Source organism: Electrophorus electricus, chromosome 26 (genome assembly GCF_013358815.1).
Source record: "Electrophorus electricus isolate fEleEle1 chromosome 26, fEleEle1.pri, whole genome shotgun sequence".
Classification (NCBI taxonomy): domain Eukaryota; kingdom Metazoa; phylum Chordata; class Actinopteri; order Gymnotiformes; family Gymnotidae; genus Electrophorus; species Electrophorus electricus.
Window position 1 is genome coordinate 4,250,331 of NC_049560.1, and position 26,349 is coordinate 4,276,679.

General features: G+C 42.1%; 2 protein-coding genes and 1 long non-coding RNA gene across 7 annotated transcripts; 1 reads left to right on the top strand and 2 right to left on the bottom strand.

Annotated features, from left to right (window-relative positions):
* Positions 1-862: 862 nt before the first annotated feature.
* Positions 863-2,626, bottom strand: LOC113576171. The gene is made up of 3 exons (XR_004775677.1): positions 2,440-2,626; positions 1,256-1,397; positions 863-1,011 (listed from the first exon to the last, which is right to left on the bottom strand). It is a non-coding gene; the product is annotated as an uncharacterized LOC113576171 (long non-coding RNA).
* A 4,243-nt stretch (positions 2,627-6,869) lies between these two features.
* Positions 6,870-21,129, top strand: tmem161a (transmembrane protein 161A). 3 transcript variants are annotated; one of them, XM_027008141.2, is made up of 13 exons: positions 6,870-6,976; positions 7,762-7,865; positions 7,963-8,049; positions 8,152-8,249; positions 8,348-8,504; positions 8,759-8,910; positions 8,994-9,054; positions 9,166-9,309; positions 9,404-9,517; positions 11,158-11,332; positions 11,786-11,882; positions 12,426-12,648; positions 20,962-21,128. In XM_027008141.2, the coding sequence occupies exons 1-13, from the start codon at positions 6,974-6,976 to the stop codon at positions 21,053-21,055; spliced, it is 1,509 nt and encodes a 502-aa protein (XP_026863942.2). In that variant the 5' UTR covers positions 6,870-6,973; the 3' UTR covers positions 21,056-21,128. The 3 variants fall into 3 exon arrangements, with proteins under 3 accessions (XP_026863942.2, XP_026863943.2, XP_026863944.2); XM_027008142.2 differs by lacking the exon at positions 20,962-21,128 and having other exon boundaries at positions 12,426-13,655; XM_027008143.2 differs by lacking the exon at positions 7,762-7,865 and having other exon boundaries at positions 6,871-6,976; positions 20,962-21,129.
* Positions 15,436-25,599, bottom strand: mef2b (myocyte enhancer factor 2b). Of its 3 annotated transcripts, none has more exons than XM_027008146.2 (10): positions 25,491-25,597; positions 22,530-22,574; positions 21,145-21,216; positions 20,302-20,505; positions 19,737-19,865; positions 19,096-19,279; positions 17,908-18,053; positions 17,348-17,444; positions 17,158-17,248; positions 15,436-16,969 (listed from the first exon to the last, which is right to left on the bottom strand). In XM_027008146.2, the coding sequence occupies exons 3-10, from the start codon at positions 21,196-21,198 to the stop codon at positions 16,633-16,635; spliced, it is 1,242 nt and encodes a 413-aa protein (XP_026863947.2). In that variant the 5' UTR covers positions 21,199-21,216; positions 22,530-22,574; positions 25,491-25,597; the 3' UTR covers positions 15,436-16,632. The 3 variants fall into 3 exon arrangements, with proteins under 3 accessions (XP_026863947.2, XP_026863946.2, XP_026863945.2); XM_027008145.2 differs by having other exon boundaries at positions 22,480-22,574; XM_027008144.2 differs by lacking the exon at positions 22,530-22,574 and having other exon boundaries at positions 25,491-25,599.
* Positions 25,600-26,349: the final 750 nt, after the last annotated feature.

The window sequence follows — 26,349 nt, forward strand, 5'->3', positions numbered from 1 at the left end:
TATAAAACTAATATATAAAAAACAGGTTTAAGAGGTCGTCCAGTGTGATGTACTCCATAATATACCCTAGACTATAATATATTTAAAAATGTGTATTTCAAATAAGTACTCATAAACCATTAATTAGAAAAGTGTTATGTTTTGATAACTATTATCATATAATCAAGGATAGAAATACTCAATTATACCACCCTTCCTGTCTAGTTATTTAATCAATCACTGGATTATGATGAAATCTATCTAAATCACTTTATATCGACCTTAAAATGAAACTGGAATACTAAAATAAAATAAATAAATACTGGCCTTATTCGGTTCATCATTTCCTGGCTTGTTTTACCAAAGCTACACTTTGGATGAAATGCCCACACAATACTAATATAATCCCATTAGCTGATGTCTAATAAACATGAAATGGTGTAGTAGAATAAAACTTTAGCGTTAAGCAGTGACTCTCCCCAAAGCTTGATTCATATATAAAATGTTACACGAGACTTTCTATAATCCTGGATGCAGAGCTCTTTAAATGTTTATAATTTTTAAATGTCTCCTAGGTCACACATTTCGTTAAATATAAAAACACAACTTTTATATGGCATAAAATAGGTACTCCGCATGTAACGCAGTGTTTGTAATAATTTTGTTGCATTTGTTATGCAAAACTGGGCTACTTTTAAAAATAGTCACCAAGTAAAATCGAAGAGAAATGTTTACATTACAACGAAAGGCAATGTTTACAGTGTATTCAAAAGAATGTTGGTTACAGTGTAAACCTCTAAATTGACAAAAAATCTGGAACCCGCTGCGAAAAATAAATGCTGGTACAAACTCCTGAAACCTGTTATAATAGTACTGGCATGAGTATTTTTGGAGAGTATATCTCAGCTTTATTTATGGTATGTATGGTATATTTCAGTCACCGAACGTCCCTGCATCCATCTACTTTTCTACCTGTGACGCGTTGTAGTAAGGCCTATACTGTTATATGTTGTGTCACAGTGCTCGACTGACCTGCAATAAAATAGACAAGAACATGACATTCAGGATAAAAGCTGCAAAACTGCACTGTAGTATTCTAAACGAAATACTGAATTACACAAACAAACAAGTAAACAGTCCTGATATCTATCTGTCTGTCTGTCTGTCTCCATATGAAATAATCTGAATATTTAACGTATATGGACTGTGTATGAGAAACAAAAAGTTGCTGATGAAAATAATCCACTCTAAGTAAACGCTATTGTATGATTCAGACCAGCAGAGGATGATGCTCAGACCAGTAGAGGATGACTCCCAGACCAGTAGAGGATGATAATTTCAGGCGCTGCCCTTTGTCCTTAGGTCATTAAGTCATTAAATCACAGCATGGGTAAGCACCCTGTACCACTTCAATAGACCTGCAACCAAAACCACATTCCGCATGCACCACAGTGAACATTTAGGCTGTTACTAGAGACCACGGACCAATTTGCTATTAATGATTTGTTGTTGTGCTCAGTAAGACAGTGCACAGAAATTTGTAACATCTATATCAAATTTTTAATCAATTAATATCCATCAAATTAATATTAGCAATAGGGTATAACCAGAGTTTTTGGAACAGTGGCATTTACAGTATTTGCACCTTGTTCTCTCAGTAGCTTCTTATTTTTTACAGGATTGTTATCTTTTATTTCAAATCTTCATGCAATGAAAATAAGCTATAGCCAAAGAGCTTGTCGCGTCAATATATGCATGTCTATGTTTTTATCAAAACTCTGCGAGGCACAGGAGGGCAGAGTTCAGACCCTGTCTCTGACCCATCATTTCAGCCGGTGCCAGGGGCCACCATGTTTCTGTCACCAAATTCTCTTTGACAAAACAGCCTATAAAGTGTGTGAGTCAAAGTGTGTCTATGAACACATTTGTGTCATTTGATCTTTCTTATGAAGTACAATATTTAGTAACTCTACATGCATTTACTTAGATTGCCAAGATACATTTGCTAAAATGAACTATAGCTGAACGTAGGTAACCTTAGAATGTAGGTGAAGATAGATAGATAGATAGATAGATAGATAGATAGATAGATAGATAGATAGATAGATAGATAGATAGATAGATAGATAGATAGATAGATAGATAGATAGATAGATAGATAGATAGATAGATAGATAGATAGATAGATAGTATCTAATCTAAATGGACCCAAATGGAACAAGAATGTAACAACATTATAATGACAGGCAAACAAGTGGGTCTAGCATGTCCCATAACTCATAGTGTAATAAAGGCTAACAAGGCATATTGTATTAAATCATAATATAAGGCACTCTGTAATAAGGCATAATAAGGCATAGTGTAGGCTACTGAACGACAGCGCGACAAAATCGAATTTGTTAAAATTGTAGTAATTGTTATCAGAAAATATTTTTTGCCTATTAAGCTTATAAAACTTACCACAGACGGGCTTTCAGCGTTGAGCTGTTGCGACTTTGGCGGCTCCGTGAGAAAGGACTCGCCTTCACAAGTCACGGTTTTTTTAATTGGTGGCGGACTGGAGTTTATGGAAATGAGCGTTGACATCAGTCTTAAAAACTTACGCCGATAAAGGACGAGTGCAAGGGGCAAAACCCGTCTCTTTGCCAGTGCAGTTCCCTTAGTCAAGTTCAAGCGCGTGTTTCAACTCCTTCAGTCTGTGACGATTTGTCATGCAAGTCGCGTAAGCGTACGCGCGAGTTTGTCGGGGGGAACACTGGCCAATTGAACAGTCCAGCCTGTTGAATTTGTTTAAGAAATGCATGGAGAAGGTTAAATGCAGGTAATAAATCTGGTCGTTTTTAAATCTTTCCCCACAAAGCCTTTTCTCAAAGTCTGGAGCCTACAGCCGGAGGCCTCTGCAAGCGACATCATCAAACAAAGCATACTTATAATAAGCTGTCTATATCACGTTATTCATAATATGCCTATAGTTCTGCATTGTTGTATATATGCCTTAATCATTAAGCGCATTTAACTGAGTGCATTAGCGCGAAACCTTCACAAACATGTTAAGGTTTGCCTTTAAATTGTCTTGGATGTGTCGTGCTGTTTTTGCCCTGTGATCTATATCATATGTATGCAGTTTGGTAAACGTGAACAATATCATCTTTTCCAAATCCCATGAACAAATAATGCCATTATCGTAGCAGCCACTGGCTTTTAAATGCGAAGGATCACGTTTTTGAAGGAGTGGAAATGAGGAAATGGTGCGTGTCCACTGGCTGCACGCCTTATATGCATATGCATATATTCAAATAGCGCGTGACCAATATGCATAGACATTCATCAATGGAGTCTGACTTCCACCAGTCGCCTAGTCCTCTGAGCGTGCTATGAAAGGCGTGTGAGAAAAGCGAGGCCCGTGCGAGGTTCAAATACTTTCATTTGTGGACTGTATAATAACTTTTGTTCTCACTGTTCACGGGTGGCCATGAAAGTGGGTCTAAAAGTAGTTACCATTTAAATAACTGCATATACAGTATATATCGCTGCAACTGTACTGTCTGTACAAGGTGCAACGTAGATGAACTAAGCACGTGTACGTAAATAAGAAAAATGCGTATGAGATCCAGTAGCCTCAACTTTCACATTGTAGGCTATGTAGGCTAAGTATGTGCTTGATATGTTTCTCTTAAATTTCAAAGGTTCAGATTTTGTTTTGTTTTTAGTACGAACGCTTAGCCCATACAGACGTCAAAGCAGCTTCCATCAACTTTGTTCCTTTTTATTTTCAACACGCCACCAAACGCTTATTATAAGTCTGAAAGTTGATCGGGGAATGACAGTACGTGAGAGAGTGGTGAAAGCAGACTGGCACATTAGTATTGTAAGATATTCAGGAGCAGGGATGGCCAAAATGTCAGACTCCAACAAAGACCAGAAAGGTGCAGGAACTGGTGTCCTGCAACGCCAAGTTAATATCCTCCACCCTCACCACAAATAATCACCTGTGCACCTAAGTCAGCTGACAGAAAGAGACCCCATAAACTATCTGAAGGTCAGGGAGAAAGAAACCATCAAAAGTGCCAGAGATGGTTGAGTATGGATATAGAACAGGATTTTGAAAAAAGTGTTCTTGTCATATAAATAAGGCAGAGGTACATGTGACAGAGATTGTCACCTCCTGAAGGAGAGAGTGTTGTGATGGAGACCGTCACACCATAAAGGAGGGGGTGTCGTGACGCAGACCATCACCAGGGGAAGGAAAAGGTGATGTGAAGGTGACCATCTCGGAGAGGTAAATGTGTGTCCTGGCTGATAGTGCAGTGAGCTGGCTCTTTGGTCTATTGGTCAGGCACAGCTTTGCCACTAGGAAGGGCTCTGGGTATTGTTATTGCCTTAGCTAAAGGTTACAACAATAATTATTGTACCTGATGCAAACCAAAAACTCAAATAACACCAAAAGGATAAAAAAAAAAGGGGTAAAAGCTTTGTAGGGACAGGGTTAGCTGGTCCTAAACTAGTTGAGATTACTGAGGACAGACACATGACTGTAGTTGTTGAATAAATAACACTGGGTAACACAATTTAACATGTTTTGTCCCACAAAGTAAATATTCCTAAATGAGGCTGTTATTACACTTCAAATAAATGTAGCTACTTCTATGATGTACAGGTGAAGGGCATTCACCTATATCTAACCTCAGGGCTATTTATTTATTTAGCTAGTTATTTGCATGGCACACAAAACTGAACCACTAACAGTATAATTACAAAATAACAACAATCCGCTAGGTTCTGAAAAAATATAAAATATCTCATTGTATACTACCTTGTATAGCCTACTACTTTCTCCATTTAAATACATTCTAAAACAGCAAATATTGAGTGAGAATAATGAAGATATAATAATTATAATTAACTAATATACAGTAACAATAAGTTAAGCAATAAAGTAAATCATTAATTTTGTGACAAGCCCCTGAAAGCAATCATTTTTATGTGATAAGCCTTTGTGCAATAAAGCTCTAATTTGTGCTGCTTGATAAAGCTTTACTGAAAGAGACAAATCTTTAAAAATCAGCTGTACTGAAAAGTTAAAAAATATAGCAATGTCTCCTTTCTGAAATCAAGACATATTCTCAAAATAAATGCAGTCACATGCTTAGATTCTCATGCCAGTGCAGCACAGCATTCTGGCAAACCTACAGGGAGCTTCTGTGCTGTGCATCAGTGGAGGACATCAGACCAGACATGAGCTTCCACATAAATACTGGGTACAAATAGGACATTGGAAAGGTGCTGTTTCCCTTTATGTAGCAAGACTGTTTCCCATTTGGGGCAGAATCAAGGACAGCACGTGTTGGTACATTTAGAAAGTGGTCTGTTCCTCTTTATGATACGTTTCATATTCAGAAAGTGTTTTAGAATCCTCTGCTACATGTCACACACATGCATTCAACTCCTTTGCTGATGTGATTTGCAGTGTTGTACACTGTTCACATATTCGTTTGTATATGATTGTAGCCTGAAGAAATTATAAACTGTTATTTTTGGAGCTCATTTATCACATTTAGTTATTGAAGTAAAATTCCCATTCCCATAGATACAGTTACTCCAGTGCTACACAATCCCAGTATGGCTGGCTAATCAGACAATCTACATCAGTGCCTTTGTTGTTCTAACATTTCTGATTCAACTTATTGGTTCATTATAAAGTTGAATCAGATGTGTTACAAAACAGAAAACATTAACTATGGAGTACTGTAGCCCTCGTGTATTTAAAAGACCTAATGCAATGCTGGGATATTAGACTTATTTAAACAAATGCAGTTTGCTAGAGTTATCCCAGTGAAATATGAAGAGATTATTCTAAGAACAGTGATTATCTGTGACCTTGTTTATATAATATTGGATATAGCCCAATGACAGTCCTGCATGGAAAGACTGTCAGAAGGGGATTTAAATCTCTGCAATAACCCTGTTTGTATATTTTACAAATTCTCCAGATTGACATTTACTTTTACAGCTGTGGCACACTCTCATATCCAGACTGCCTTACTTTGATTTCTGCTTCGAAATAACATTTTCTTACACCGAGTACACTCCATATAGGCTACAGTGGGAAGATTCTGTAAAGCAAAGTCTGTGGAAGAAAGAGGAGCCACAAAGGTTCACAGAGAGATGCACAGAGAGAGTATTTGTTTTGGAAATGCAGTGTTTTATATCGTTTAGGTGTTTTTTAAGAGATAGGGTTGTTTGAAAACAGCAGGGGTTACATCAGTTTTTTCTAAAGGTCCATGTAGCAGAAATGGCCCACAACATTGGCACTGTCTTGGATGGGCAAAATGACATATAGTCAGACTACTTAGCTAATTAATTCAGATTTAATTTAGGAAAAGATGTCCACTCGCAGAATTGGCTACAGGCATCATTGTTTCACTTTTATTTTCTCCCCATTGTGCCCCGTGAGAATACTTAGAAAATATGATGCAAGAGGAACGAGATTGTATGATTTTTTCTTGCTTAGTTACGAAGTCACATTGTTGGTTAAACGTGTAGAAGGCGTTTGGGCGTATCGCTTAAGTGAACGCGTTGAAACTGAGAAGACGACGGTGCAGTGGTGTAAAGACTATGTGACAATTTTAAGAACTTTCACACAACTCAAACCTTAAAACGACCAGCCGTGAATCCATCGCTACCGTACTGTTTGCCTTTAGCCTGAGACACATACCCACTTCCTGAGACATTGCACCTTGTAGCCACAATTACTCGAGCTGTGCGGCCCTATTTTTGACCTCGGGCACGTCACTGTTTTTTTGTAAGCCAATCAAACCATTGGTGTGCGCCCTTGGACCAATCGGATCTCACAGCTCATGCGGTTCTCCGCCCTCCAGCCCGGGGAACGCGCAGGTCACAAGTGTCGTTCAAAATTCTCCTTCAGCTGTTCGAGCACCACGAGTGTAGGCGCGTATGTGGGGCCACGCTGACAGATTAAAACACACGACCTACAATGGTGAGTTCCTCTCCAGCGAAATGTTACTGATGCATTCTCTTTCTAGTTCGATAGTTTTTGGTTTTCATGCCGTTGGAGAAATTGTCTCGCTCTTAACATCGCTGATTATGCTATGCTAGCTAGTATGCTATGCTGCAAGTTAGCGAGGATAGCGAACGTTTTACCGAACGCACCTTTCTAGCTAATTGGGTGAATAACTTGGTCAACTAGTTATATTCCATGTTTCTATATTATAAATTGGCGATAAAACTATCGATAAAGCTAAAAGTTGGCGATAAAACTAGTTGTCTATCTATCTATCTATCTATCTATCTATCTATCTATCTATCTATCTATCTATCTACATTCCTAATAGTAGCCAACCAAATTCACTGCCGAATCGGCTTGAATATCTTTGTTGGCCGAAATCCTTATTCTTCATAACACAAACATAGCTAGCGAGCATAATCATTTGGCTATCGTTGCTAGCAATAGCCGAGCGCTTAGTTCTTCACTTTCCCCCACTTAGCTCTGCTAAAGTTACACCACCTGTCTCTACTTTTAAGTTTGACTGCACAGTCCTGTCTGCTTCCTCCACTTAAAACAGCTGATAACGAATAACGGCCACAGAGAGGTCGTTACAGATGTGACTTTTAGCTAACCAACTATTCATAGCCAAGAAAAAAACAAAACATGTTAGACGGTGCCAATATACATGCACATTAGAAGTTCCTGAGTGTTAACAATCCGTATCATTCACACATTGCCACACATTCTCCAGTAAATCAAAAGCCTCTCTCGTGTAGGCGCTGATGGGAGTGCAGTTGGTAGTCAGCTTGCTGGCCGTCAGCATAATGCAGAAAATGGCTCCACATTACTCCTTTGCTCGCTGGCTGTTATGCAGTGGCAGGTGAGTGTCAGCTTTATGAACAAGCCTTATTCAAAGTGCTTTCATCAGTAACACTGTTGAATTTTTTTAATTTTTAAAAAAATTCTCTTTCTTTCAGGCTCTTAAGGTTCAAACACCCTTCTGAGGGAGAGCTCTGTGCTCTGGCAGGCAAACAGATGCCCAGTAAGACCAGCAGGAGAGACAGGTATGAGCTGCTTTGTAGAGGCTCGTTCAGTGCGGCTGATGGCTAGACGTGGGCAACTGCCTTGCTGTCAGCCATGCCCTCTCTAACCTGAGCTTTTTCTAGGAGGCAGAATGGCCACGGGGAGCCCAAGCCACTTACCGTCCCAAAGGACATTGATCTACATTTGGAAAGCACCCCTGTGAATGTTTTGGATGCTTTGGGTAAGCATGCATTCAGCTTTGCAAGAACCGATCATCCGAGTTGTGGCTTCTTCTGCCTCCTGCCTGGATCTCTCTGCTTGTGTCGTTTGTATGCACAGTGTTGCGCTTCTTCGTGGAGTATCAGTGGTTGATTGACTTTGCCGTTTATGCGATTGGCATCTACGTCTTCACCGAGGGCTACTATTACATCGTGGATGCCAGTAAAGAGGTCAACATTAGTGCCATCTGGTGTGTCCTGACTGTATTCTTCTGCCTGTATCCTTAAATCTCCATTTCAATCATGTAATTGTCGTTATAAAGAAATCTGGGGATGTTCATGGAAGAATAATAAGCTATTCATTCAGGCAGCAACTCTTAACTGAATACATTTTCATGCAGACTCATTATTTATTACAAACAATAAAGTTTTAGCTTAATAAAAAGTCTCACCTTGACTTTTAACTCTGGTCTTTTGTCGTGAGACCACTACTTTTCCCCTGTGTCTTGTAATCCTTGACTTCAGTTCCCAGGAGGATGCTGTATACTCTGATGAGCCACTACTTTCGCTCTGATGAGAGTGGCGAGCGCTCCGTGTGCCTGGCGTTTGGCTTCCTCTCCCTGCTTCTTGCCATGCTGGTCCTGGTGGTGAGGGAGGACTATCTGGAGTTCGGCCTGGAGCCTGGTACGGCCTTGGGTTTGTTCCTTTACGATCGGGGCAGGTGTTACATTGCCATTAGCCTTAAAAGTCAATTACTAATATTTCAGGTTTCATCAGTGTCTTTGAAAACTTCGAAGCGTTTGCCAAGCAGCAGGGCTTTGAGTGGTCGTGAGTTGTCCCATCTAACTTCCTGAACCTTTTGTACCTCTCACATACATGGACACATAGAAATACCAATACAGTGTGTTTTTATCTTAAGTTGTTTTTGTAACTTCTTAGCGTTCCTTTCACCAAACTGGGGGTGAAACTGGCCTTGGCTGCCATGTGTGCCGTCCTTGGTGCTCTGCTTGCGTTCCCTGGCCTTCGCTTGGCACAGACACACTTAGACGCCGTGCAGATGAACGCCGATCGGCGACTCGTTCAGTACGACACTCTGCCTCCTGCTCTTATGCCAGGTAGTGTTGCCCAGGTAATGGTGGCCTGTAAATATGGTGATACTTTTCTCTTTCCCCGTCAGAATCCTCCTGCACATCAGTTTCCTGTCTCCACTGGTTGTTGTTGTATTGTGGGTCAGGCCTCTGGCCCGTGACTTCCTGGGAAATGCTCCTATGGGAAAGCAGTCAGTCACATTGTAAGTGTGTATTTGGGCTTTCATTATGTCCTATTGCTACCATCTTCCATAGCACATATGAAAATGGCTTCTCACGAGTGTGATGTTCACAGGCCACAGAAATGCACATCTGGTCTTCTGGGCTTCAGCTTTTTTGTTGCTGTGTCTGAGGTTTAAATACATCCCCTGCCTCCACCACTACCAAGATGAGAGCCAGTAGAAATAACTGTACAACTCATTAATTCACTGTAAACATAGATGCTTCCTAGATCACATGCACCAACATCCTTGTCTAGATCACTGATGAAATGCAAAATGGGGTTCCTGGTCAGATCAAGCAGAACGTTGTACCCCAACAGTTACCATCCGATATGTTTCATATTGATGTATGGCCGTGACCAACTTTTTTCAAACCAATTATATTGTTAGTGATATTTCTATTGTCATTTTATGTTTTTATCTTTAAAACTTTTGAAGTTGTAGCCCTGACCCATAATCATGAGGCAACCCTCCCTGCGCTAGTGTTCACCACACTGATTAGATCCCACTCGCTGTGGTCCAAATTAAAGCCATCCAGGTAGTGACGCTGTTGGTCTACACTGACTCAGTGCTCCGCCCACCTCAGCGGTACAGCTCACACTGACTCAGTGCTCCGCCCACCTCAGCGGTACAGCTCACACTGACTCAGTGCTCCGCCCACCTCAGCGGTACAGCTCACACTGATTCCGTGCTCCGCCCACCTCAGCGGTACAGCTCACACTGACTCAGTGCTCCGCCCACCTCTGCGGTACAGCTCACACTGATTCCGTGCTCCGCCCACCTCAGCGGTACAGCTCACACTGACTCCGTGCTCCGCCCACCTCAGCGGTACAGCTCACACTGACTCCGTGCTCCGCCCACCTCAGCGGTACAGCTCACACTGACTCCGTGCTCCGCCCACCTCAGCGGTACAGCTCACACTGACTCCGTGCTCCGCCCACCTCAGCGGTACAGCTCACACTGACTCCGTGCTCCGCCCACCTCAGCGGTACAGCTCACACTGACTCCGTGCTCCGCCCACCTCAGTGGTACAGCCTACACTGACTCAGTGCTCCGCCCACCTCAGCGGTACAGCCTACACTGACTCTGCTCCGCCCACCTCAGCGGTGCAGCCTACACTGACTCAGTGCTCCGCCCACCTCAGCGGTACAGCCTACACTGACTCAGTGCTCCGCCCACCTCAGCGGTACAGCCTACACTGACTCAGTGCTCCGCCCACCTCAGCGGTACAGCCTACACTGACTCAGTGCTCCGCCCACCTCAGCGGTACAGCCTACACTGATTCCGTGCTCCGCCCACCTCAGCGGTACAGCTCACACTGACTCCGTGCTCCGCCCACCTCAGCGGTACAGCTCACACTGACTCCGTGCTCCGCCCACCTCAGCGGTACAGCCTACACTGACTCAGTGCTCCGCCCACCTCAGCGGTACAGCCTACACTGACTCAGTGCTCCGCCCACCTCAGCGGTACAGCCTACACTGACTCAGTGCTCCGCCCACCTCAGCGGTACAGCCTACACTGACTCAGTGCTCCGCCCACCTCAGCGGTACAGCCTACACTGACTCAGTGCTCTGCCCACCTTAGCGGTACACTGCAGTCCCCCCTGTGTGTGTTTTATTCAGGCTCTCCAGTTCTGCATTTGAGTCCATGCGGCTGTGGGTGATTGTGGGGTTGTGTGCGTTGAGGCTGCTGCTCACCCACCACCACCTGCAGGCCTATCTCAACCTCGCTTCCAAGTGGGTGGAGCAGATGAAGAAAGAGGCGGGGCGTATTGCTGCTATCGACATCCAACGAAAGGCAAGACGTTTATGTACTTGGTCAGGAAATGTGGGTACACTGATACTAACTAAATCATCACTCTGAAACAAGTGTTAAATCAGAATTATTTGTCGTCCTGTCTGTGTAACGGACAGTTTCACAAAGATAAAATGCACCTCCAGACCTGTATGATTCAGACCGTGCCTTTTGCTTTTCAGTTGTCCTACATGTCTGTGATTCAGCTGTCAGGCTTATTTTATGAATACATATGACTTTGTATTACCTGGAATTCATAAAAGTTTTTCACTTTTTCCTCATTTACCAGGTTTTTAGTTTGCAAAGGTTAATATTTTAAGCATTGAAATATTTGCCAATGTGATTGCACTTCATAGTATTTTTCTTTGTAAGAACTTCTGGAAATTTAGAAAGGCACAGTTTTGGTACGAGCCCTCAGTTTGGTCTGTTATTTTCTAACTTCCTCTGTTTCTGCAGGTGACTCGTGTGTACTGCTATCTGACTGTAGTCACACTACAGTACCTCATTCCTGTTTTTCTAGTGCTCTTCTCCACCCTGGCCCTCAAGGCTTTAGGTATGATATATCATTGATTCAAAGACCCTCAGTTATCTGCACTGGTTGCCACTACTGCATGTTATGTTGCTATTTTAAGAATGTGTTTTCATGGGATAAAGTAACCTTGTTTTGGAGATAGCTTGAGGAACCAAGTAAAGACCAATCTGAGCCATGGTGATGAAGTGAGTGTTGAGTTCCGGACAGTCCAGGATGGATGCAAACCCCTGTTAACCTCTAGAAATGAAAAAAAGTGCTTTTAAAGTCTCTGCAGCTTCTGTACTTCTGGGGAAAATGTCTGCTGAACTCATGCAGCCATGCATTTATTACACAGCATCTTTTTTCAGACCTGCCTTATCTTCCTGTCAAACTGGCCTTTGGGCCTTGTTTATCAAAGGTTTTGAATATCACCTATGACCAAAGTGTTTTTTAAAACTGTAGCAGTGATTAAGGTCACAGTCACTGGCCATCTTTAGGGTCAAGCTTGTGCCACTTTGTAAAGCAGTTCAAGTGAGCGCCACTTGCGCGCCTGCCTCTGCCTGAATCGGCCTCTCCTGTGCCCAGGTGACTATTCTTGGGGGCTGGGCGCCGAGACTCCCCGCTTCACCCCTGCACCAGTCCTCCCTACCGCACCTCCACCGCCCCCTGCACTAGTGGACAAGGACGACCTAGAGGATATGGAGGAGGATGTTCAGGCTACCGTGGCCCACTTGTCTGAGGCCTTCACCGCCTTGCGTGCGGTCCTCACTCCACTCTTCTTCAGAGGGCTGTTCGCCTTCCTCACCTGGTGGGTGGCCGCCTGCCAGCTCCTTAGCAGCATGTTTGGCATCTACTTCCACCAGTACCTCATGCATAGCTGAGGAGCGCCCCCCAGTGATGGCTTGGTGTACTGTTGCCCGGCGCACATATGCGGCTGGGCTGTCAGCTCTGACGCGCCAGTGCACAGCAGGCTGGTGTCATTTATGGCCACTCAAGATCGACTCTGACTGCTTGATCTTGTCAGGAGGTGGTGGTGTTTTTAGTCTAAGTCAGAGGGAATGTTAAAATGTGGCTACTTGTCTGTTACCACGAGTTTTATTTTAATTTTTGTACCCTTACATGGAAGAGATGTGTGATTGAATTTATGCAAGCAACCTTAAATCATATACAGAAACCGCAGGAGAAAGGGTTTATTATATTTGTATTTTTTAAATAATCCTTTTCCTGTTGAAGCATTTTAAAATCATGTCCTGAAAAAAAATCTTATACTACAAAATCAAATCCTTGTACTACAGATCAAGAAGCTTTAATTTAGAATATTCCTCACCTTCATCAGGCTGATGGTGACGTCTTATGATGGTAAGTGCTTGGTAACTCAGGGATGTGAAGTCAGGAACTGAATTTCCACTACCAGTATGGCCCAAACGATCAAAGGCTTACTTTTAATACTGTAGCTTAAAAAAAAAAAAAACAACAACACAGTGAAGCCTACAAAACTAGATGCAGTTATGTTTAGTCACTCCTAAATTTTTCTTCCAATGCAAATTAAAACCCTTTTTTTTTCATGGTGTGTTTTCACTGCCAAGCTGTACCTGTAATTATATTAACGGGTGTGGTGGCAGTGCGCCAGAAGTGCTCTGCTTCTAAATATTTCTGATGTGTTTAGTTGTCCTGTGCCACTGACCAATTACACACACAAATTCAGAACAAGTAGATTTTTGCAGTGTGACAAATTGTTTAAGAATGTTGCACTATTTTTAAACTGACTGAAATGTATGGTGAGACTGTTTCATTAAAATCCAGAATGCCTCAGAAGTGCTTGCATTTCAACATTGCTTTCTTTTCACCCAGTAACAATTTACAAAGAGAAAAGGAAACAGAAAATATATTGCATAGATGCATGCTGCATTTTATAGTATAGAACATAAGTCATGAAGTTTTTCGTAAAGCCCCATTACAAGACTTGAACCCATAATTCACACTTCAGCGTGAGCTGTGTGATTTCTGTGTTGAGTGTAGTGTGCCATCGCGTTTCTCATTCCCGTCACGTGTAACCCTGCTGTCTCGTGACCAGGAGAGATGCACAAGTACATGGTTCCAAAGTTCCAGTGTCTGCCTGATCCCTGCTATTGCTCGTCAGCAGTGCTACGCTGTTGTTGTGGCAGTACCGGCACTGCTGTGGTGCAGCATGCTGATCTCTGCGCGCTGCGTCTGCCCAGTCCAGGCCTGCAGGCCATTTGTCTGGAAAAACGACATGATTTATGTGGCATGATATCTGACTTCCACACAGAAACAGATTGGACTCCGTGGAGGGTCAGATGCTCACATGTCTGAGCTTTTTATTAGCTGGCTCGTGTCATGTCGATCACTTGGACTAGTTTAAACACTGGAAGAGGAGTGGGGACTTTGACTCATGCGTTTGGTAGCTGTTTACCTGTTTCAGTTTGACTTCTGCTCAAAAGAATGTTGTTTGATGTTTGTCATCTTCCCTGTTCTAGGAAATATGTATTTAAGGATGCATTTGTAATTACATTTTTACAAATCAGTATCAATGAGCATGGAATAATTATTTTTGGCTGATCTTCTGTTTGTGCGAGAATTAGTAGAACAGACGCTTGAACTAGTTCTACCCGACGGAACCTCCTTCCCCCATCAGTGTGTGATGTGTCTGACTGTGTGTGGTGTGATGAAGCGGAAGGCGTCAGGGTTGACACGTCTATATAATCACATTCATTACGAGCATCTGGTAGGAGGCCCAAGCTCTGCTCTGCTGCAGCCAGAGCTGTTGCTATAGGGACCAGACCGAGGCCTATTGAGACCACGGCCCCCGCAGACGAATTGTCGGCCCTTGGGGACCTGCCCAGACGTGACCCCTCGTGCACCCCACACCCACCCCGCACGCTACCTCCTGGTTGAAGGAATTGGGTGGGGGGTTAAATGACAGTAGGGGTGACTTCTTACTGGTTCCTGGATTCTGAAGCTCATGGTTGGGTGTGTTGTACAGTTGAGCTGCCAAAAATGTATTGTTTTTGGGTGACTACGTTTCACGCGGTTGTGTGTGGAGTGTGTCATGTTGTCATGCTGATTCCAATCACAATATGGTAGTTTGACGACAGTTGAAAGTTACAGATTTGACAGTGTGTGGAAATCTGTGAAAGACATCACTCTGCCTAAGGCTCAGTTCGAGGCTCTAGGCGGGATCTACCGCGACTGCATTCTTTTTCAGGCTTTTATGGGGCGTGTTTTTTATTTATTTTTATTTTTTTTATCCTCGCTCATGGTGCAGTGGTATTAAAAGCCATGTAATCTCTGACGCGTCATTCCCGACGTGTACTGAATCAGATTCTCCACAGTATGCCTGTTTCAAATGGACTCAGTGGGCGGACACTGATCAGTTTAAAACCTGCCGACTGCTTTAGAACTGTCACCACTCGAACGCAACGCGTCTTCCTCGGCTGGAAATAGCTGATACGCAGTTGGTTACTTCTGCTGTTCGTGTTCTGTCTCTCTTTATAGCATTGAACGCAGCCGCTTCGAAAATAGCTCGGGTGTTAATGCAGAGAACTGGCAAGCAAGGCGACGGGCGCACCAAACGAATAAATAAGCAAAACTTTAATCTTTTACAAAAATGGAAATGGTTCACACAAGGAATCAGTGGCAGTGTGCCATGGGCTTGGAGCAGACAATAGTGTGTCATATGCTGACCTCTTCTGGACAAAGTGGGAATGTGCCGTCAGCCTCCACGGGCGAGAAGAGCGCCGTAAATTCCGTCCACATGACAAATGGACCGAAAACACAAATAGATGTTAGATATGCTAAACGATTGGCACAGAAGACAGAAATGGTATGCAAATAATAGCTTTTGTGCAAACAGTCCACAAAACAGTGCGCTTATATCATAGTTCCAAAAAAATCCAAGAAAAAACGCCACACACATAAAAAGATCAGTGCATAGTTACAGAGCAGCTACAAAATGCAGTTGAAGTTCATTTGTAAAATATATGTACATATAAAATAGAATTCAAAATAGATAACAGGAGCAGAATGCAGCCTATAATGTCAATTATTAACTCATTGCACAAGCCAATTTTTTTTTTTTTTTTTTTTTTTTTTTTTTTGGTAGAATTCAAGAAAACTATGCTCCGAAATCAACAAAAAATAGTGCTATAGCTCTTTGTTGCATATCTTCATGGTGCCTGTGTCACGTATAGCTGAAGTAGAGACTGGTTAAAAAGCTGCGTGGGGTCCCTGAGAGAGTTTCTCATTTTTAGAAAATCAGTTGTTTTCAAAATGAACCAGGAATCCTGAACTGCTGAAAGATTAAGTGGTGTTGCTGAGAGTAAGATAAGGAGAAGTACGTTATTACACACTGCCATGCGGCAACCTTTGCCATTTACAGTGATTTCCAGCTTGGGGTTGAATTTCAGTGAGGAGGTTGGTAGATAATTGCGTCCACGAAGGTGGCTCTTGTCTTTTAGATCTGAATATCAAATAAAAGTGTCCAGGGCACTCAAGTTCAAAGGCTGAAGGCAGGAAAGTTTGAAGGTAAGCTACAGAAAAAGAAGCTTTTCCAAACAGGAAACACTGTTGAATATTAACTCAAATTTAAAACAAGAAAATCATTACTATGTCAACATAACTGGTTTAATGCAGCTTTGACGTTTCCTCACACAAACTGAGAGACACTGTGAACAAAAAGGTCTTCGGCCCTTTTAAGAGACACGAATCAAACTGGTTGCCGTTGGGCTAGTGTATGGAGAGCTGTAAGAAGCCACGCAGCCAGGACTGCCAGTTATCTCGGCCACCCGTCACTAATCTCCAACTGCTTCAGAGGCAGGTCACCCTTCTCTTCCCCAGAGCTTCTCGCCGTGCTGTGGGGAGCTGTGTAACCCCCTCTCAGCACATCTTCCCTGTCCATAACGTCATACGGTTCTGGAGGGGGCCTGTTTGTAAATTCGGGGCCACCCATTGGTGAATGTGCGGTGTGACGAGTAGGGGGCGTGGCCGGGGAGCGTATGTGGTCAGGTGAGGTGCGCTCTGATTTGATACTCAGGGTGAGGGAAGAATGAGGTGGCGTGGAGGCTGAGGAGCCTTGACATTGGTAAGAGCAACCTCCACCTGATGAGATCCTGTACACGGAGACAAAAGCCACAATGTAGCATGCCTTCTTACCAGAGAAGTATATCCAAAGCGATTACACGAGAAACAGAATTGTTCAAAATAGAGTGAATGTATACTCTTACAGGCACAAATTATACAGCCTCTATCCCTCCATCCAATAAATGTATAAATAAATCAAGAAAAGAGGTTCTCTCACCCTGGGGTGATCACTGTTTGCTGCTGCTCCTGGTGTGTGAGAGGCTGCCAGCTACGCTGAAAACCCATCGTGTACCCAGGATGGCAGTACTCTGCAGGCAGTGAGATCAATGGGCCATTACCATTAAGCTTGTTAGCTTTTTAGAATTCAGTAACAGTGGGCAAAGAATTGGACACAGTCAGGTAATTACCTGAGGATCCATAATTCCCTAGGGTGTGAGCCAGTAAGCCCGGCTTTCCCATGGCCATCATGTGGCCACCAGAGTGCACACTCTGATACAGGGCTCTCTAAATCACAGAGGAAAACGGGCAGCGTGAGGATAACGGTCAGTAATTCAGCATATGCAATATTTAGGTGGCATTACTAAGACTACTGTAATCTAATCAAGTTTTAAGTCCTTGCTGCCTAATCACATCCTAAGAGCCTAATTTGGTAGACACACAGCTATGAGCAACAACTTCTTTTATTGTTCATTAAGAGTTAATTCACAAAGTCAAAATTGTTATGTTTTAAAAACAGATAAAATTGGTCTAAGCAGGCAAGAAGAAGAAACAGGTTCTACACTGAGATGTGGGATTGATCTGCAAATTATCCCTAAAAATATTATTATTTACATATTTCCACTTACATTTGTCAATTATTATCCATTTAATTAACCCTTCATCTACTTATTTTCTAAGTGCTAAAACAAGATTACTCATTAATGAATGCCCATGGGATGAACAGTGACTATGTTATAGAATCTCTCACAGCATTAGTCAGATTGCCACGGGTTCCACCCTGTCCTGGGTGAGGCTCAACACGTCGACCCTCACTGGCCAGACTTAGGGGAGGCGGAGTTTTCATTTCCAGTGTTCTGCTCAGGTTGCCATGCGAGAACATCGAGTAGCCAATACCTTCACCGACATACGGGAAGTGAAAACAAGATGTGGGTGAAATTCTTTTTCACTTTTATTCATCCTCTCTCTCAATTTCTCTCTCTCTCTCTCTCTCTCTCTCTCTCTCTCTCTCTCTGAAAGAAGCAGCTTTTTCCAGCTGAAGTTTTGATCAGTATCTACATGTGACATCTGTCTATGTGTCAGTTATACCCTATATGCCATGGCCTTAGATATTGTCACATTAACTTTATGTATAATAAATGTATTATTTTAATGAATGTAAATTCATTTTGAGTGCACAGCTCTGGCATAGGTCCAGTTGCTTTCAACACTCTAGGGCAGTGGTAGCTCAGTGGTTAAGGTACTTGACTTGTAATCAGAAGGTTGCTGGTTTAAACCCCAAAGTTGCCACTGCTGGGCCCCTGCACAAGACCCTTAAAGCCTCAATTGCTCAAGTTGTACTCAGTCAAAATTGTGAGTCGCTTTGGATTAAAGCGTCAGGCAAATGGAATAAAAATATTGCTAACCACATTTCAAACATAGCACATAAGTTAGTGCTGAGACCTGGAGTCTGACCACATGTTCTGGTTTGCTGTTTTTACTCAGATTCCTGTGTATTACCGCTAATAGCAATGTAGGGGCTGACACTGAAGTCGCTCTCAACATGTCCAGCAGGTGCAATTGTTTGCTCAGAAACCACAGATCTTCCTTCAGCCGCTGCTTCACATGTGACTGTGAATGCATGTATGTGTGTGGGGGGTGTGTGTGAAGGGATGCTGTTTCATATACCAGAGCTTCCTGTGGGCATTGCACCAAAACACTCTAGGTTACTCATAGAATGAGTTCCAATACCCCACCTTGTAGACACAGTGTTTTAATTTAAGCTTGTCAGAAATACCAAAAAATAAATGTAAAGGATTTCAAATGTTTCAACAGAATGTACTGCAGATAAACTGTAAATCTGTGCCTAAATGACTGAGTACGCTGTTTTCACGCTGTTTTTTAACTACTAACCATCAATAAAGCCTTAAAATGAAATAGATGGAACCTGCCTTCATACCTGCATGCGAGCCCATGAGCGTGGCATGTGAGTTGGGTCCAGTGGGGACAGCGTTGCCAGGCCTGGAGCTCAGTGTTTTGAAAGGTGGCGGGCGGTTCACCCCCAGGCCGGGGTTGGAAACGCTGACGTAGCCATTCTCAGAGCCAGCCAGGACAGGAGCCTCCGCAGGGTGCAGAGAGGGATTCTGGGGGCAAAGGGAAGCTGGTGTAAGTAAGCCCATGTAGATAGGCCAGCACCACCCAGGCACCGTGCAGCCTTTGTGCAGGGCACCCGTGAAATCATGTTACAAACCCAAGGAAATTAATTTCTCTGTACAGCGCATCACTTTTCCATCCACACAGAACAAATGTGTGATTTAAAAAAGCCATCTATATATTTGTGTTTTGCTGTTATTTAAATACAAAGATTTAGGTTTAAAAACAATGTTCCTACTACTGAATAATATTTGTTTCAGATTTGTGTTGGGCTAAATGTCCATGAACTAAATAATCAAACACAGTGAAAGGGAAGTTATTATAAGATAAGGTAACCACATCATTTATTTGGACACAGCCAACTCTCAGAAGAGAATTTCAGACCAGGCTGTTGGTAACCCCACTGGTCTTAGAGGAGAATCTGGGACATGTCAGACATATACTGACATAGTAACGTTGCCGGCTGACAGAGAGGTCCATGCCCTCACTGGGTAGGTACTTCTCTGGGTCTATCTGCATACTGTCTTCATGATCGACCTCAGAAGCTTCCAGGCCCAGCCCTTTCCTGCGTAGAGTCTGCAGACGCAAGCGAACACCAGTGGAAGAGTGAGACAGTGACAGAGGAAGAGACAGACAGACAAGGAGAGTGAGATGGAGAGAGAGAAAGAGAAAAAAAAAACAAGTATACAGAACATTTTTAAACACGTTATATATTCTCTCAACTCATACTATAACATTATACACGTTATACATATGTATAAATAGTACCTTGAACACTGATACTTGTCGTGAGTATTGGCATTAACAAATGTATTTATTTAGCAATTACATACCCATAAACTCAGATCACTCAGACACAATTTTGTATCTCTCATAATCAGACTGTGCAGTAGGCTATAGATGAAACTTTAGTTCTACCGATTCGTCTGTTACCTCTCTGGACTAGTCATATGAGTGTGGTAGCCATGGTAAGGATGTTCTGGGAGAGTGGAGAGGTGCAGGAGGCGTGTACCTCCAGGATGTCGGAGTTGGTCCTGCTCTCGTGCGGCTCGCTGTACTCGGTGTACTTGAGCAGCACCTTGTCCATGTCGGTGCTGGCGTACTGGAAGAGGCGGTTGGTGCTGTTGAAGATGATGAGGGCGATCTCGCAGTCGCACAGCACGCTCAGCTCGTAGGCCTTCTTCATCAGGCCGAACTTGCGCTTGGTGAACGTCACCTAAAAAAATAAAAGGAGAAACCACCGGCCACTATTTAAGGGGCCCTGTGAGAGAGGACAGGAGACTTGACTCTGCGCTGGTCAGGGCTAACCTTTCTGGCCTCCCGAGGTGGAGCCACACCAGATCTCAGGGTTCACGTTTGAACTTTGGTCAAATCATTTATCAGTGAGTTTCCTCAAATGTCATAGTACAATACAAATAAATAGTTCACTCCTTCTAATTATTAAGATGATCTTAAAAATCATGTATATGTACCAGTAAGGTCCTGTAAATGTCAGAAACCCCCGAGCAGGGGATCTGTTAACAAACGTGTCTGGTAAATCCAATCTGTGTTGCAGTTTTGTTGCTTCTTTGCTCTGACAAATAGTCCTGATTTAGGTCATCAGTAATTACTTAATGATCTGAATGTGTTAAAGCAGGAAAACCTGAAGGTGTGTTATGTATTATGTTTCTAGGATGGGAACAAAGAACCAGCACATTCCCCTACCAGTGTGGACTCCCAATTTACTAAGATCTCCCAGTGATATGCATCTCCAGAGCCCCAGCTGACTGCCATAGGAAGACGGCAGGGGGTTCCTCTGCCACTGTCAATCACCTGTCAATTAGTACCCTTAAGAAGAAAAGGAACAGAATTGTACCTGACGATTTCGCTGGTCAAGAATACGGGAGATCTGTATTTTCTTTCGTCCCATGATGTTGTGCCTTCAGCTCTTCATACAAATAATTATGTAAAGAAAAAGTAAAGCTCAATTCAAATGCTAATATATTGAAATATTAAATCCAAGATATTAAAGATCATAGTAATCCAGTATACACAGTACATTTCAAATCATTTCAAATACATTTTAATACAGCAAAACATTTTCATGAATCAGTAGTCCTGTTTTGTAATAGAGATAGCCGTATAAAAACGAAAAACTTTGAAAAGCTCAATATTACTTCAGTGTTGCTTATGTAAGCCTTTCTCTGGGTCAACTGTGACACAAGCCAACATAACATAACAAATTTGATGGGAAATGGTATGTTTTGTCATGATGCAATTGGTCTCATCAACCCCCCACTATGAATGGGTGTTTATTTATACCCCTGGGAGGCAGCAGGGGCTAATGTTAGTGCGGGCTAACGCCCCCACAGTCTGAATTGCCCCAGGGTAAGTGTGAGCATTTCCACTGGGCATGAGTTAAAAATATGGCATCTCCATTTAAAGGTGGAATTAGCTACAGCCATGGTTAAAATAATAGGTCTAAGTGTGGGTACTGGTCCCATCCACCCCCTGTTCTCCCACGAGCGCTGTGTGCACAAACAGTGGGTCTGAAGGGGAATATAAGTGTAGGCTCGTCAGGTAGAGCATGCCAGAAAAGGCATCAGCTGACTGTATAATGAAGCATTTAAAGTGTAGTTGAGACAGCTCGCTCGCTCGCTCGCTCTCTCTCTCTCTCTCTCTCTCTCTCTCTCTCTCTCTCTCTCTCTCTCTCTCTCTCTCTCTCGCTAATAGCATGAATAGTGTCTAAATGAATAACAAACATTTATTCTTGGATGTATTCAAAATTTGGACCACGGAGCTAATATTTCCCAACTTAACATGATCTCTAAAATTACACTAGTAAACAAGTTCCTCTTACATATTCAGGGGAATATCATAAGACCAGAGCGTCACTGCCAACTTCATTTTGGACCACTTTTAAAAAGCAGTGCGTAGTGTTAACTGCTACGTCTCTCCCCACAGAGGACACTGTGCCTGAAACTGCCCTATAGAAAGAAGCTGTCTACTGATGCAAAAACCTAAGGGAACTCCCACCCCCAACCCCCCAGACATGTTTGACCTCACCTATTTTTAGACCATCTAACCCAATGGAGAGCGGATACGGTGCCATGGTTCCCATGACCCAGTGGTGCCCGCTGCCCTCTCGTCCCCTCCTGGAACCCGGGCCCATGAGGAATCTAAAGGAATCCATATCTCAGGCCATTATTACCTTATAAAGGAGACGTTAGCTAGAGCCATGCAGGACTTGAAAATGCACACCTACTAAATCCACAGGTGACCATGTGTTTGAGCCGGACAGTTGGTCTGTGCAGATACAAATAGAAATGTAAGGAAGTGGTCTTTGTGACCAGAGATCTCTATCACAGCCTTCCACATCTGTCGCTATGTTTAAACCCTAAAGTTCCTCATAATTTTAATGCACTGAAAAAATGAAAAGGCTATAATCTTGTACAAGAAACTTATTACATGGATTGATATATGAGTTAGACACAGAAATATCAGAGCTGTAATGTTTAATCCTTTAACATTAGTTTAGGAGTCAGATTTGTTTTCAGACCAGCTATAGTGGGTTTATAAGCAATCCTTTAAATGCATTTTGCTTAGCCACAGCGCTAAAATAAATTACATGAACAGACATTCTGGGAAACATTACTATTAATAAATATTATTATTATGAATATAAATGTAATTATTAGAATAGTTTGACATACTAATTGATGGAACCATCATCAGCTGCGTTTTGACAAATTCCCTTTATACCCGAAGCCCCTTTTTGGTTAAAGAACACCAAATGTGTCAGAAAAATTCTAGCTTGGCTAAAATATATAAATTTTAAAATATAAATATTAAATATTATACTATCTATTTTGATATTATAACTTGGATTAAATTGTTGGCATTGGTATTGGGTAACAGTAATCACCATAACATCTATGAGGCCAATTGTATGGCTATTGTATGCAAGTTTCACTAAGAGTTGTGGTGGGTTTCTTGTACAGAACAAGATTTTGCGAATCCAAGATTTTGCAAACATTTGTGGAAAAGGTTAATGAAAACAGTTTGAAATCCTCGATCACAACACTCGGCATCGCCACAGCAGAGCATCTCGTAGGCCATGTGTCATGCAACTATTGTACTTCAGCTTAGCTCCTATCTCCAGGCCTTAACCAGCACAGCTGCCTATGAAAGCCTCCCAGAGGCCAGGCAGTGGAAAAGAATGCTCAAAAGCACAGTGGAACCTCAGCACTCCAGTGCTCTCTCCCGTTGGGACCAGAGAAGACTAATTGCTGGGACCCTCATAGGAACAACACTGCCTCAGCAGCAAAAACAAACAGTTTCATCATGAGCAGTCAAGGCTGCTGCAGCCAAAAAATGACTGACCTACAACAGAAGTCACCTCAGAGGGCTTCCAGTAAAACTGTTGTAGCTGCTGTGATGATAAATAATTGTTTACCTAGAATGTGATTTAGGAAGTGGTAGATGCTGACCAGAATTACAGGAGGCTTCAGTTACACACAGATATGTGAAGGTCTTGTATATGGTTCAACATTTTACAAGGGCATAGACACGCATATTTTAGATAATGTCTTAGACATTTCTGATGCAAAATTTTGCTAGATAGCATAAAGATGATATTAAATAATGATTTGCACGCCTGAACTACACGCCTGCTCCTTGGAGGCACTATTGAGATAAGAAACTTAAGTTTGGCCAAAAATAGAAAGAAAGACTCCAATTTGCATATGAAGAGACATACTTCCACAGTGCTGATTCAAAGTTAAGGCCAAGTGAGACAGTCTATGAAAGAGCCGCAGTGTTGAAGAGGGAGAAAAAGACTAGCTCCTGACAAGGGTCACAGGCAGCCAGAGAGCTAAATCATTACACATTCTGGCCTTACATGTATCAGGCATCTTTCTTAACAAAGCTCCATAAAGATGAACTCCACTTTTGTTTGTACATGTACATGTTCAGTGTTAAAGGTTCAACGTTAAATGTAAGTCTTTGCAGACAGCAGCACAATGGACATAGCACTTGAAGCAGCCCAGACTCGAAGCCCAAGAAAGAAATTACTCTCTATGACTGAATAAGTACACTGCTTTTTGGTCGATACATAATCTGCAGAACAACACGCACAAATAGAATGACTGCAAAGCTTTGACCTGAAATGTTTCAAATAGTGCTGCCATTGAGATAACTGAGTCATCCCAGTCTGTCCATCTACATAAGATCAGTGCTATGTAATAGAAGACAATCTGCAAAAATTGTTTTCTCTAAGCATCATCAAAGATTCATAAAGTTATTTATTGTATAGTGGGCTCACAGAGCATAAATAAAGTCTTTTGTTTTATATTAATTTATTTCCAAAATTCTATAAAAATGAATGTACAAGCACAGATTTTTAAAAGAAGGATATTGCAATACCTAATATTTTTGTTTACATCCAATCTAATATGGGACAACAGATGCAGTATGCACCACCTAACTGGGTGGATGTTAAAACTACAGGTCGCCATAGACCACTGACCTCTCAGTCTAAATATTACCTGAACAACTTACAAAATTAGATTTCACAATATTACTTGTTAATGTCTTTGGTGGTTTATCTCAGCAATAGTAATGTTTTGGGTCAGCATTACTGTCATCAGCCAGGAAACAAGTCTCCATATGGTGGAGTTGATCTGTGCCCTGGTGTATAAGTGACAGCCACTCTGCACTACAGAGTCTGACAGGTGATTATCTTCACCAAGGTGCTTTGTCCTCTAGCAGGTGATAACATCTACTCTAAACCTTTATTGTCTTTTCTCATGTTTTCCTTGTAATGCTTTTTTTTTATTTTTTTTGCCCAGAGTGTTGACTAAATTATAACAATCTCCAAATGGACAGAAATTGGGGTAGTTTGGGTCTTCTGAAAGTTAAACACAAGTATTTTGAGCAATTTACATAATAAACTATTAGTTGGGTTATGCACACCGTCTACAGTCTGCTTACATTAATATTTATATTTACAGCATTTAGCAGACACTCATTTACAGAGCTTCTTAAATAAATGCTTGCAGAAATACATATAAATAAGTCTGTAGATACGTAGATGTTAAATAACAATGTGCTATGGTAAGCTTGCATGGCAACGAAATGGACGTGTGAACTACTTCAAAAGGAAAAAAAAAAGACATATCACGTTCAGTGATCTAATTTCTAGTGATAAAGTTTGAATCTTACCTGATTTAAAATACCAAACGTTGGCGTTTAAAGGGCCGTCAGCTGTGCGTGTAATCGCCGCCGTCAGTATCACCATCAAGCCGCCGAGTGATTTAAGCACGACCCGTTTCACAGTTCATCTCCAGCTGTTGATACAGTAGCGTCGAATTAGCATAAAGCGAACGGCGCTGCGCCATTGGCTGGCGACAGCGCGGTCCCGCCTCGGCTTTCCATCCTCGCTTTTCGGTTTGACTTTGCCTGTTCCACAGAATGAATGACGCCGCGCCGAGCCGTTACGCTGGCGCGGCGAGGTTTCGTATGGCTTTTTAAAAAGTGGGGTTTTTTTTTAAAGACGCAGAGTGGTAGTTTAAGAAAAACATGTTTTATACTGAATTTCCATAGCTCAAGGCAGTAAAACTACGAGAAGGTTACGTCTGAAAAACAAACAAAAAAAACAAACATTACGGTCAAAAGGTTACAACAAAGGTTTAAGACCCAAAAAAAAAAAAAAAACCGTGCACACGTCACTTTTCTAATTTTCTGTCATAAGACTACTTAACTGGTAGTCTCTGGGGAAAAGTACCTGTTAAAATTATTTCTACAATTTGTTTGGGTTGAAGAGAAAAGTCTAAAATAGCATGACCTTTATTTCTTAGTTTTGTTGTTTTTTGATTAGGCTAAAGAATTCGGATGCACATCTCTTACGCGCAAAAACACTAACCAATTTATTTTCTCATGAAGGCATGAAGGACGAAGATTTGAGGGCAAAACAGCTATCTGAAAAGAGAAACAGGGAGTTTCTCACTCACCAATCTCCAACCAAACATATACTTCAATATATCTGTAAAAGATACTGAAGTTAAAAATGATGAAACAGTCT